The 13,103-nt window shown below is 50.4% G+C and overlaps 1 protein-coding gene across 1 annotated transcript; it reads right to left on the reverse strand.

Annotated features, from left to right (window-relative positions):
• Window positions 1–1,521: 1,521 nt before the first annotated feature.
• CLEC4F (C-type lectin domain family 4 member F) lies at window positions 1,522–13,017 on the reverse strand. Its single transcript, XM_014565165.2, has 7 exons — window positions 12,682–13,017; window positions 11,784–11,900; window positions 11,368–11,469; window positions 8,348–9,466; window positions 3,832–3,983; window positions 2,867–2,985; window positions 1,522–1,921 (listed from the first exon to the last, which is right to left on the reverse strand). The coding sequence occupies exons 1-7, from the start codon at window positions 13,010–13,012 to the stop codon at window positions 1,777–1,779; spliced, it is 2,085 nt and encodes a 694-aa protein (XP_014420651.2). The 5' UTR covers window positions 13,013–13,017; the 3' UTR covers window positions 1,522–1,776.
• Between the last annotated feature and the right edge of the window lie 86 nt (window positions 13,018–13,103).

Consider the following 13,103-nt stretch of genomic DNA (forward strand, 5'->3'; position numbering starts at 1 on the left):
CGTATGGATCAGTGGAACAAGCTGACTTCAGGATAACAGCAGATTTCACTCTAGCTCCCCAGATGGCTCCAGTCAGTCTGCAGAGAACTTAATTCCCCTGCCTTTCTCATTCTTGGGGAAATTGCAGCTTTCAATACATCCTCCACAGGACGTTTAGAGAAAATAGAGCCCAGAAATAAACTCACAGACTTTTGGTCAATTAATCTTTGACAAAGGAGGCAAGAACATACAATGGAGTAAAGCCAGTCTCTTCAGCAAATGGTGTTGGGGAAACAGCTGCATGTAAATCAGTGAAGCTAGAACACCCCCTCACACCATACACAAAAATAAACTCAAAATGGCTTAAAGACTTAAACATAAGACAAGATACTATAAACCTCTTAGAAGAAAACATGGGCAAAACATTATCCAACATAAATCTCAGCAATGTTCTCCTAGGGCAGTCTACCCAAGCAATAGAAATAAAAGCAAAAATAAACAAATGGGACCTAATTAAATTTATAAGCTTCTGCACAGCAAAGGAAATCATAAGCAAAACAAAAAGACAATCTACAGAACCCACAGAAAAAATATTTGCAAAAGATTAGACTGACAAGGGCTTAATTTCCAGAATATATAAACAGTTCATACAACTTAATAATTTTAAAAAAATCCAAAAATGGGCAGAAGACCTAAACAAGCAATTCTGGTCATGATGAGAAACCGGACCAGCCCTTTTTCTATAAGCAAGCAGAACACTAGACAAAATATATGAAACAATTGTTTCAGACATTGGACAACAACTGGGGTCTGACTGGTTGACCCAACCACCTTCCTGGGTTTGTTCCTGGAGGATCTTCCCAGACCACTGTGCAGGGGGGAGGGTGTCCCCAGGGAGCATGGCAGGCCCACTAAACTGAGGAGAGAGAGATGGGAGTTTGGGGAGACTGAGCATTCTATAATTGGGGGGGCAGAATACTGAAGGGGAGTGATGCAGAGAAGCAGCTCCAGAAATTTGCATAGCGTTCCCTGCGCATGCCTAGGATGGGACTCCGGTGGGCGGGGCGAAAACCTGCCCTAGAAATTCTCATTCTCAGTTGATCGGGCAGAAATCCTCGTCCCGGGGAGGGTGAATGTGCACAAGGAAAGTGGAGGATGTGGCTCTGAGAGCTAACATTCTGAGGACAGGACGTGGCCAGCCACAGGAGATAAATGAGTTTTTGGAGTGGTTTAAAGGTCTGGAAAAATCCAGCTCCAGCCCCATCTGCAACGAAGAAAGTGCAGAGAACAACCGGGGTGGCCATGACTTCCCGGGAATTTGTACCCCTACCAAGTCCAGGTAGTTTGTGTTAAACCTCCACCGTCTTTCAAGGAACCAACTGAAAGTTCCTAGCTATAAAGCCCTTAAACAAAGATAGGCTTGTTTCTGCAAGAAGGGACACAGGGAAGGAGAAGCAATCCAGGAAGAAGCGAGCATGGCGGCTGCCGCACAGACAAGTTAAAACTTCTGTTCATCCGAGTATTTATTGAGGGCCTGCTGTCTTGACAGGCTGGTTGCGGAGGGGGATACAGTGGCACAAGGCTCTGGCCTTGAGGACTTGTTGATTGTGCAGGGTTGCATGAAGGTAAATGTGTTTGAAAGATTTTAAAAAAAAAAAAAAAGGACAGGTCAGGAAAAACAAAAGCCCAATGGAAGGCCCCAGAGATCAAGCTGAGTTCAGAGGGTCCCAAGGTGTCCTGGAGAAGGACCCAGAGCTGGCAGCTGCCGTGACCCCTCAGCTCGGGCCTGCCCTCAGGCTACACCCCGGCCATGGGCTTCTTGCAGACCCAGTGGTAGAGGGCGGAACAGTACATGTCATTCCACTTCTTCTGAACATGGACACAGTCTTCCGTCAGCCCGTTCCTGTGTCGCCAGTTGTCCGGCTGATTCTGGTCCCAAAACCTGAAGACAAGAGGGCTTTATTCTGCCAGGTGAAGTGTCCCCTCCTCCTGCTGTGGCATAAGGAGCTGACGTGACACAGGTCCCTAATCCCCTGGTAGCCCCAGGATGGGGCCAGAGGTGCCCGGGCAGGTGGCGCTGCTAAGGTCGTTCTTAGTTACTGAGAATGGAGGAACAGGAAGGTTATCTAAAGCTCCAAGTCCCCGCCCCCAAAGTCACATTTAGATAGCTTCCGATGGGGGCGAGGCTCTTTAGGACCAGGATAGGTGAAAACCAAAAACAAACAAACAAAAAAACCCAGCAAGACCCGCTGACAGGCTGCCTGCCCGGTTCTGACGCCCCTGTGGAGGGGCCCAGGCAACGACCACAGCTGTGCTGGTGTTCACACACCATACACACACCACACACACCACACAGTCATCTACACACACACCCAGCATACACACACCACATGCACATCACACAATCATATATACACACACCTAATACACACACACCACACACACACCACACAGTCATCTATACACACACCACACGCACATCACACAATCAACTATACACACACCCAGTATACACACACCATACACACACATTACACACACCACACAGTCATATATACACATACCCAGTATACACACACCACACACACCACACATATATACACACACCCAATACACACACACACCACACGCACATCACACAATCACATGTATACACACAAACCCACCACACACATCATACTACACATTACACACACCATACACAATCACATATAAACACATCCCATACACACATACACATACACACATCATACACATATATCACACAGAACACTAACGCTTACGGGGCAGGGATAGATACACAGGACAGAGACACACAAGCATCTCTAGCCAGGCCTGCCCAAACCAGTGCCCAGGACGGCACCACACAGTGAGTGGCTGGACTCACGCACTGCTCCTGGCGCTGTTGAATGGTGTGTCATCTGCCCAGCGCCAGTGGCCCTCCGTGCCCCAGTCAGTGAGGCCAATCCAGTGGTAAGCGGTACTTGTGAACTGCATCAGAAATGCCTGCAGAGAAAAAGGCAGTGACTTCGTGTGAAAGTCTCTCCCTCCCTAGGCCTGGGGGGTGGGGGGCATGAAGCCCACTCTTCCGCAGGAGCTGGGCCCCTCCCTATGCATTCCACTGTTTTCCAGATCTAGGGCAGTAGCCAGGTCCCCTCAGGCAAAGCCCAGCTTCTCCTGTGTTGACTTGATGAGGAGTGTGGCTTTGTTGGGATTAAGACAGACCTGGCCATGATTTTTTTAAGAAGGTATGTTTTATAAAATAGCATATCCTTTGACAGACATACGAGAACACTCTCAGGAGAACCACAAGAGACGGGCAAGTCTGTAAAATGAATCTGACGAAAACTATAGGGGTCCCTTGTCAATAACCCTAGTAAATTCTGGTAAGAGCCTTTAACCTGTGGGCCACTGCGGGGCTATGCTGCCTTTGGTGGTCCTCAAACTCTTATGTGTGTCTGGCCTTCCCGGGAAGCCTGGGTCTTCTGCTCATGGGCCTTCCACACCCATTAGATGGACTGACATTAAAATCAAGACTGACCACTAGAGAGGGAGACTGAGAGGAAAATGAGGGGGTGGGGAGGGAAGCAGGCATCCAGCGCGTTAAGGGACATCACGTGGTGCCACCTCCCTGTGCTTCCGCACTGCTGACTGTCCCTCGTTCACTGAGGACATTGGGGTTTGCAGGCAGTGCTTGTACCTCCAGACAAGATGCTTATAAGAACTCAATACACATTTGTGCCCCGACTGACGGAGGTGACACACGGGTCTCTGCCACGGCTGCTCTGGGAGGGGAAAGCCCAAAGCCCCAAAGTCCCCGATCCCGCACCACCCCAAGCCCATGGCTCTGACCTGCTCCTCCTCGGAGGTCACCGAGGCCAGGTGGGCTCCCTGGGACACACAGGACTGCTCGGCATCGTGCCAAGACTTCTCGGCAAGAGAAAAGTAATACAAGTTCCCATTGTAGGACTTCCAGCCTTGCAGGATCAGCTGGAGAAGTTGATCTGGAGCAAAGGTTGGGGAGGAGAGAGAACCAGGAGCTGGTTGCGGCTCCCCATCTCTCCAGGGACTGAGGGTCACAAGCCCATGCGATGCTCGATGCCCAGTGCCACAGGGACAAGGTCTGGGAGGCCACTCGCCCAGCGACTACCCAATACACCAGAAGACATCAGCTCGGGATGTCTGGCTTCATCACCCTGGGGACATTCAGACAGCCCTGCCTCCCAGCATCACTCTTTCGAGACTCCTGCTTCCTGGCTATACCACCCTCTTTCCCGACTCACTACCATCACCTGACAGTCCTCTACACCCTATTCCTGCCCTTTCCCTGGGGGATTTCACAGCCATCCTGTAGCATCACTCATTTCCTTGACCTGGTCTCCATCCCCGTCAGCTGCCCACACCCAGGACCCCACCTGGGACCTTTGTCACTCCCTGGTCTGCCTGACCTCACAGCTTCAGACCCTAACAGCTCACCCCATGAGCACCAGCCCTGATTCTCCCAGCTGTTTCAGCCCTCCCTGCTGTGACACCTCTGCTCTTAACCATCGTCATCTGTAACACAGCTGTTTGAAGTGGTGCCAAGACAGACTCATTCACTCATTTCTTCTGTTCCACATTCCTTACCATCTATGAATCAGGGACTGTTATACAAAGATCAATAAGACATGATTCACGCCCTCAAGAAACTTACTGTCTAGCAAACAAAACAGATGTTAAAAGAAAAAAAAAGGTGTCGCGGATGCATTGAGTGAAAACCATTGTATGTTAGAATAGAGGCACGAAAGAGGGTGTGGTCTGTCCTGCCTGGGCTGGAAGTGGGACTCAGGAAGGACACTCTCCGTGAGAGGTCACTTGAGCTGAGTCTTGAAAGACTGAGGAAGAGTTTGCCAGGTGGGCAGTGCCAAGGAGAACATTCCGGGCAGAGGGAAGAGTTGTCGCAAAGCATAAAGAGTGTGGCACAGCCTGATCTGTTCAAATGCTTGGTATGGTCAGTGCACAAGGGTTGGGAGATGAACGTGGATGGGTTCACCAGCACTAAATCGTGCATCCTGTGTATAGGAGTTTGGGTTTGTTTGTTTGTTTGTTTGTTCTGTGAGCAATGGAAAGCCATGAAGGGTTTTAAGAAGGATGGTGATACGCTCAGACTTGCACTGTAAAAATGTCAACCTAGCGACAGCGTGGAGGCTGAACAGGGAGAAGGCAGTCTTAATCAGGCCAGAGACACAAGGTGTGATACGACTGCAAGTGTCTGAATAATGGGTGGTGACTGTGTAAACCAGGGGTTTTCAAAGTGTCATCCCGGACTGGCAGCATCAGCAGCACCTGGGAACTTGGTTGAAAAGCAGATTCTCAGACTCACCCCAGACCAGCTGAATCCAAAATTGTTTTTTTGACAATCTGTGTTTTAACAAACTCCCCAAGTGATTCTGATGCACTCCAAAGTCTGAGGACCAGTGGTCTAAACCGAGGCTTGGCAAACTACAGCCTGCCAGCAGCTTCTTCCTATAAATAAAGTTTTACTGGAACACAGCAACGCCTTTTAATTTACACATTGTCTTTGGCTGCTTTATCACTCCAATAGCAGAGATGTTGCAACAGAGACCGTGTAGCCAAAAGTCCAAAATATCTACTGCTTGGCCCTCTAAGAAAAAGTTAAACTAATGGTTCTCAGCCCTCACTGCCCAGTAGAACCACATAGGGAGCTTTTTAAAAAAAAAATTCTGATGCCCAGGCTGCATCCCAGACCCTCCTTTAAAAAAAAGTCAAGAGTTCTGAGGGTGGGTTCCAGGCATCATTTTTTAAAACCTTAATGAGTGGGTCCAATATGCACCCCATGGTGGAGAAACACCAGTCTATAGCAAAGCTGTGGGAAGACACAGGATGGAGTTAGACAGCAGAGGGGCATAGGAGAGGCATTAAGAGGGGAACACGTCCGGGCTTCTGACAGAGTGGGTCCTCGGTACTGTCTGCCAAGCCCCTCATCTGTCAGCCCCATCTCGTTAGCAGCTGCTCCAAACCACCCCCTCCCTCCCCGCTCCCTACTTCCTCTCTCACCCTTAACCAGGGACCTCCTCCTCTACCTACAGAGACACCACTGGATATCAGTTCCGTCAGTTCTGAGTGGCTGCATCTGCAAACCTGGGTGGTCATCTGCTTCCACACCTCCTCCCCTCCCAGCCTCAGAAGTTCAAGTACTGTCCCCACCCCTTCAAGGCCAATCACTCAGCAATGCGGTCCTCCTCTCCTCTCTCTCTCCTTCAACCTCCTTCCTCTTTGCTGGTTCCTTTTTCTTACCTCAGATCAAGCCTATGCTAATCCAGAAAAACCCTCTCGAGGAATATCACCAAAATGTTAGCAGTGGGTTCTTATTTTTAAAAATGGACATTTTTTATGGAAATACAAGTGGTCATATTCTCATCTTTCCCTTTTTCAGTATTTGCCTTGCTATCTATAATTAATATGAAAGTTTTGTGATATAAATGTGGATGATACAGGTTGTTTTTAATCCCTCCTTCCCCCCTTCCATCCCCATCACCTCAGCCTCATCTCTGTCCCTCTCTTCTCAGCCAAGGTCCTTGAATGACCTGGGCACCTGATCCCTCATTCACGCCACGCTGACTGTGTTCTGGCCTCCAGGCCACATACAACTCTCCACTGAAACTTTATTCCAGTGACTTACTAGTTGCCCGAAGTTAGTGGATGCTTATTGGTTTTTTCACCTGGCCTCTCTCAGACATTTGCCAGAACTAGCCACTCCCTTCTTGGAATTCCCTCCTTCCTTGTCTTCTCCACCAGCACATGTCCCAGCTCTCCTGCTGATTCTAAGACTGCCTTCCCCAGCCTCCAAAAACACCTCTTTTCCTTCTTGCCACCTGAAGATTGACTTCCTATTTCGGCTCCCAGCCTTCTTCTCACGAAAGCATTTTATCTCAGGCAAACGCCCCCACTCCCACTGCCACACCAGAGCCAGCATGCCCAGGACTCCCACATCCCTCTCTGCAGCAGGGCCTCTCTCCTGTGCTCCCGACAGCCCGCAGATGACAGCCGCTTGACTATCCCCAAAGCACTGCAGACTCAGCATGTCCAAATGTCACTGCTCTTCTTCCTCTTTTACTCCCTGGCTCAGTCGGGAGACCCATCTAGTCAACCTCCGTGAAGCCCTCCGGTAAAGCTTCATTTCCTAAAGGAAGAAACCCAAGCTCAGAGGCCTTCGCATCTAGCTGGTGTCTCTCTGGATCCGCCTACCTTTCTCCATAGAGTCTCACCCTGCAATCATCAACCCACTAGTGAGTTGTGTTGACGGATTTTTTTTGAAGAATAGATTATAAAATATCAGAGTGCATTCATGTGGTAAAAGTTTTGCTTTGTGATACGTGTTTGTGTGTGTGTGAGAGAGACAGACATAATTACATGGGTCACAATGTAAAATGAATGTCATGCTTTGATTACACTCAAAACAGTTTGAAAGCCACCACTCTGGTCCCTTCCCACTGTCCTTTCAGCCTGCACCTCATCCACCGCCCTCTTGGCCACCGTCCAGTCAGACGAACTGCCTGAAGTTTCCTGAACTTCATGGCTCACATCTCCATGCCTGTAACCTGCTGCTCCCTTATCCTACCTGCTTGGCAAACACCTCTTGGTCCTTTAGGACTCAGTTCAAGGGTCATCTTCCCATCAAAGAATCTTCTGATCCTTTCTCCCTCAAAAGATTTCCTCCCCCGTCAGAAGATCCTTCTATACACCAGAGGACATTAGCCCCCAGATCTCTTCTTTTTCTTCTTTTGGCTCCTCCCCACCCGCAGTTTTTAGGACCGGCTCCTAACATAACGCCTCTTACATCTCTCCACATGTCTCTCGTGTAAGGCCGCTTGCCCTACCCGTCTGTGTGTTTCACAGCTTGTTCATCTTTATGCCCCTGACACACAACAGGACGTCAAAATATTTTTGTCAGATGATTGTATGAATGCTGGGTACTTTGTTAAATGCTTTATATGCATTAACTCGTTTGATCCTCACTGTGAAGCCAGTATTATCGTCCCCACTTTGCAGATGAGAAAAGTGATGCTCAGAGAAGTTGAACAAAGCTCCATATTTGGGATAGCAGAGAGTTGGAAAGAAGGCTGTCCGGTCCCCCTAACACAATCCAGGCCCCTTATACATCTCCACCAGACATCGTTTGTTTCCCAAAGTTTTGTTTTGCCCCTCTGGCCACACAATAAGCAACTTGAGAGCAGCGGTTATGCTGCCTTTGGTTGGATCTGGCCCTTCCACACTCCTTCCCAGCAGAGTGCATGCTGAAGAAAGCCAAAGGAGGGGGCTGGGGAGAGCCTCTGCCCTCCCCAGCCCTCTCCTCTCTCCCACTTACTTCGGGTCCTCTGTTGCTGCTCCAGCGAAGCAGAGGCTGCACGGAGGGTCTCCAGGCTACTCTGCATCTCCTGGATTTTCGTAGTCAGTGTCTTGGTGTTCTTTAAATCCCCTTTTAACTTCTGGATCTCAGCGCTGGCCTTCTGCAGCTGGCTCTCTAACATCTGGGTCTTGGAATTCAGGGCTGCAGCATCCCTCATGCCTTGTTTTAGGGTCTCTATCTCTCGGCTGGCATCCCTTAGCTGACCATTTAATACCTGAATATTAGGCTTTAAGGCAGTGGCATTTTCCAGCCGGGTTTGTAAAACCTGCACCTGAGCATCTGTTTGTTCCAGGCGACCGTTTGCTCTTTGGGTCTGGGCAGTGGCTGTTTCCAAATCTCTTCTTAACAAGTGAAGCTCATCGCCAGCCCTTTCCAAATGACTTCTTAGTGCCTGGATCTCAGCACTGGTGTTGTCTAAACTGCCTTTTATAAAGGTCTGGGTCTGGGAGTTTACAGTGTTTGTGTTTTGCAGACTTTCCTTTAGCCTCTGCATCTCACTAGTGGCTCCTTCCAAACCACGTCTAAAATCCTGCTGCTGGGCCCTTAAATCATCAATGCCGTCCAGATGGCCTCTCAAAACATGGATTTGGGCACTAGCATTCTGTAAGTTACTGTTTGCCAACAGGATTTGAGCATTTGCTGTTTCCAACCCGGCCTTCAACACCTGGATCTCCGTGTCGACATCATCTAAGCCTCTGCTTAACAGACGGAGCTCCATGCTAGTGTTTCCTAAACTGCTTTTTAAGAAACTCTGGGTCTGAGAATTTACAGCCTCTGCCTCTTCCAGGTCTCCCTTTAGCTTCTGGATCTCAGAACTGGTCCCCTCCAAGGAACTCCTTAACATCTGGGTCTGGAAACTCCAGGTGTGGGCATCCTTGAGGCGGCCTTTGACCATCTGGATGTCAGCACTGGCATTGTCTAGGCGACCCCCGAGGCTCTGGATCTGAGAACTGACATTGTCCACTCTGCACATCAACATCTGGATCTCCAAGCTCCAGGCGCTGGAATTCTCCACATGTCCTCTGCACATCTGGACAGCCTCTTGCAATTCTGCTACCCTGTCAAGGTGGTAGGGATCTGAAGAGAGGAAATGGAGAAGGCAGCCAGAGATGCCCATTACACAGCGGGGCATTCACAATAGAGGCCAGCCAGAACGTGCTGACAGCTTCCAAGGGAAGTGTCTACGGCATGACCCTGAGTTTTCCTCGAGTAGCCTGCTGCTCCCCGTAGCCACCCAGACCCTGGGGATGGGCCACCTGAGAATGTGAACCCCAAAACGAAATGAAGACCTACTTAGCTATCCCACATGAACTCAGGAGCAGAAGGACTGAAATACTTGCCCACTGGATGATTTGGCTGTTATAATTGAACTTGAAAGTAACCGATTGTATCATTTAGAGTTCTTGACAATTAATTCCACTGCAGTGTCACCATTAGCACCATTAGGTCATTACGGCAAAGAAGACAGATATGATTAGAGCCCATGTTTAGTCCTATGCTACATTTGTACAAACACGAAGACTCTTGATTCACTGTTGTTTCTTCGTAAAACCATGTAGACCACAAACATAGACATTTTCTGATCACTAATCCATGGAGGGAAAAAGTCACAAGCTAAACAAAATAGGTGCCCATGGAGGAAGCGAGGAAGCACTCTGCTCAACCACAGGGCTATGGTAGAAGCCCTCCAGCTGATAACAGACCCTGAGCCGCAATGGCCCTTTAAAGGGCTGCCCCCCCCCCCCCCCCCCGCGCACAGTGTTACATAGGGCACGGGTCCCTGCAGAACCGTTTGAGGATATGGGAGACCTGAGTGAAAAGCCTTGGTCGTTGGGGTCATTCAAGGAGAATCTCTGTAGCCCCTTTCGTCTGCATGGTCTTTCCCACCAAACCCATCTGCAGCTGCCCTTGGTCCCACTAGCATCCTTTGTGCATCTCGTGAGCTAGAACCTCAACTCAGACGCTCATCGTGGGAGGCTTTTGATCCCAGTCTCCTTTCAGGAATAGGGAGGACTCAAGTAGACAAGCATCCTTTCCAGAGGATTCCTGCCCTATTTCTAAAGCTCTACCTAGTAGGCGTGTGAAACTTCAGCCATTATGCTGAGGTAAGACCAGAAATGCCTTAGCTCAATGGAACAGAAGAGAGAATCCACACGTGTACGGACAATTGATTTTCAACAAAGATACAAAGGCAATTCATGGAGAAAGGATAACTTTTTCAACAAATGGCGCTGGAACAATTGTATGTCCACATGCAAAAAAGAAGAAATGAACTTCAATCTACACCTTGCACCATTATACAAGAATTAACTCAAAGTCAATCATAGACCTAAATGTAAAACCGAAAACTATAAAAATTTCCAGAAAGAAACATGGGAGAATGTCTTTGCGACCTTGAGATAAGTAAAGATTTCTTAGATACAAGACCAAAAGGACAATTCATATAAGAACTAAAAATGGATAAATTAGACTTTACCGAAGTGTAAATCTTGTTAAGAGAAAAGACAGGCAAGCCACAGACTTGGAGAAAAAATGTGCAAATCACATGACTGATGAAAGTCAAAAAAAGAACACATACTAAAGATCCTTTTGTAGAAAACTCTAAAAAAGCCAAGCAATCTGTATTACAGCGAGGAGATGAGTGGCAACTGCCTGGGAACGAGGGCGGAGCAGAGAGGAAGGATGGCCAAGGGCAAAAGTAAACTTTGGGGGAGGAGGTTGAATATTTTCATTGTCTTGACTGCGATGATGTTTCATGGGTTTATACATGTGTCAAAACTTACAAGATTGCACACTTTATTATGTATCTATTATATCTCAAGAAAGCTGTTTTCTTAAAAAAAAAAAAAAAAAAAGGTAATGCCTTTCTTGGAGGAGATGGAACCCATTCAGGGGCCTCAGGGTATCGGGGGAAGCGTGTTCTGGGTTCTGGGCACCCACAGGCCCCGGCTCCCACCCCCTCCACTGTGGCTACTCACGGTCCAGCTCCCCGGGAAACTGCCCAGAACTGCTGCCTCCAGGAACCCTGGCTTGAAACGTTTGGAAGGAGGCCTCCAGTTCAGGTCTTGGGTTCTGTAGAACTGAGACACCCCATTCCTGGGTCAACACAGCCCCTCAGCACTGATCCTGGGGGAACAGTCTGCCCCACCCCCAGTCAGGGTTCCAGAAGGAGGGGAGACGGTACCAACCAACCCCCCACCAAGTTCCCCTCACAGGCCTCATCTCCGGGGAGGTTGGACAGCGGCCTCGGTCGGGTGCCAGGAGAGCTCTGGTTTGGGCCTGGGACTGGAGGGGGGCTGCCCTTCTGGGAGCAGAGGGGGTGCATCTGCAGCTCTTTGGGGCCTTTATGCCGGAAGGAGAGAGTCGGTGGGGTTCAGGTCACCTGGGAGCTTACCCACAACAAAGAGAGCCACAAGAGAGGAGACAAGGGTCACAGCCACAAAGGCCAGGGTGGCCCACAAACGCCGGGGCATCTTGGAGGCTGCAGGAGTCACTGCCGCGGAGTCCAGCCCTGCCGGGGGGAAGCAGGATTCTGAAGGAGAGTGCGCTGTGCGGGCTGGACGGGCTCAGTGTCTCGGCCTGTCCGAGGGGCTGAGGACAGTCACCATGCCTGAGTGCTTGGAAACATTCCCCAGGGCTCGTAGGGGGCGTGGTAGCAGTTCAGAGGCTAAGAGAAGCCCACAGCCCCGAACCTGCAGGACGTGCGCAGGGCACAGAGCCTGGCACAGAGGAGGGGTCAACAAAGGGGTCATCTGAATGAAAGCAGAAAGGAAGGAGGGAGAGACACAGCAGGAGCCTTGACCACGGAGTCCCAGGGCTCGCCTTGCTCTGTGAATCCTGACCAGAGCAAGCCTCGTGGCTCTTGGGGGCTGCCACTGCCCCAACAAGCTGCCATGGATCAGCCCTGGAGCCTCCTTCGGCTGGGTCAGAAAGCCCCCCTGTGGGTGTCCTAAGAAGGGCTGTGCCTGGGAGTCGGGGGGCTGACAGCACAGGGAAATCCACTTGAAGGTCGAACCCCTGAGGCCTCGCGGGGCCAGCCTAGTGTGCGGAGACGGGGTTCAAAACCAGGTCCCCCTGAATTCAAAGTCCACTCTTTCCTCTGCCAGGTTGCCATCTTCATGGGAAAGGGTCTGAGGAGATTTCACGTGGAGATGGGGTGTGGGTTGGGGGCTCTCTGCCATCCCCCGACCCTCCTTCTCCAGACCTGTTCACCCTGAAAGCTGAGACAGCCAGGGCCTGCCAGGCAGGGGCTGAGAAGGCTGGCCGAGGGCTGGGGCAGGACATTTTCTCACCTTGGGAGCAGAGGGAGACACTCTGGCTGTCTGTGCAGAAGTGGACCTCATCACCACTCATCTCTGCCTCCTCCCTCCTCCAGGGGCTGCTCCCCGTTGCGGGCTCCTGAGGGCCGTGCTGTGGGCCGGCGGTGGTGGGAAGTAAAACCGCAGAGATACTCACACTTATATACGTCTGGGTCAGTCCTAACCACCCGCGAAGCTCTGCCTCCCTCCCCTGCTGACTCTGCAGAAGCATCTCATCTGGGCCCTTCCCCTCAGGACTCCCAGGCGCCAGGCGCCACCTCCCCCCCATCCTCTCCCTCCTCCCTTGCCCTCCCCTCAGGCCCATCCTCCCCCCACTCCACACTCCACTGCAGCCCCAAACACAAGCCTCTGCCCCAAAGTCACAGACACCTTTGCCCCAGTCACCTAGGAGGGGG

The sequence above is a fragment of the Camelus ferus genome, chromosome 15 (assembly GCF_009834535.1).
Source record: "Camelus ferus isolate YT-003-E chromosome 15, BCGSAC_Cfer_1.0, whole genome shotgun sequence".
Classification (NCBI taxonomy): domain Eukaryota; kingdom Metazoa; phylum Chordata; class Mammalia; order Artiodactyla; family Camelidae; genus Camelus; species Camelus ferus.

Excerpts from the sequence above, each read along its gene's own strand:
- CLEC4F (XM_014565165.2), bottom strand. The coding sequence starts at position 13,012 with ATGGGCCTGAGGGGAGGGCAAGGGAGGAGGGAGAGGATGGGGGGGAGG. Across the intron at positions 11,901-12,681 it reads TGTCTCCCTCTGCTCCCAAG|GGCTGGACTCCGCGGCAGTG; the intron begins GTGAGAAAATGT and ends TCCCCCCGGCAG. Across the intron at positions 1,922-2,866 it reads AACAGCGCCAGGAGCAGTGC|GTTTTGGGACCAGAATCAGC; the intron begins GTGAGTCCAGCC and ends TCTTGTCTTCAG.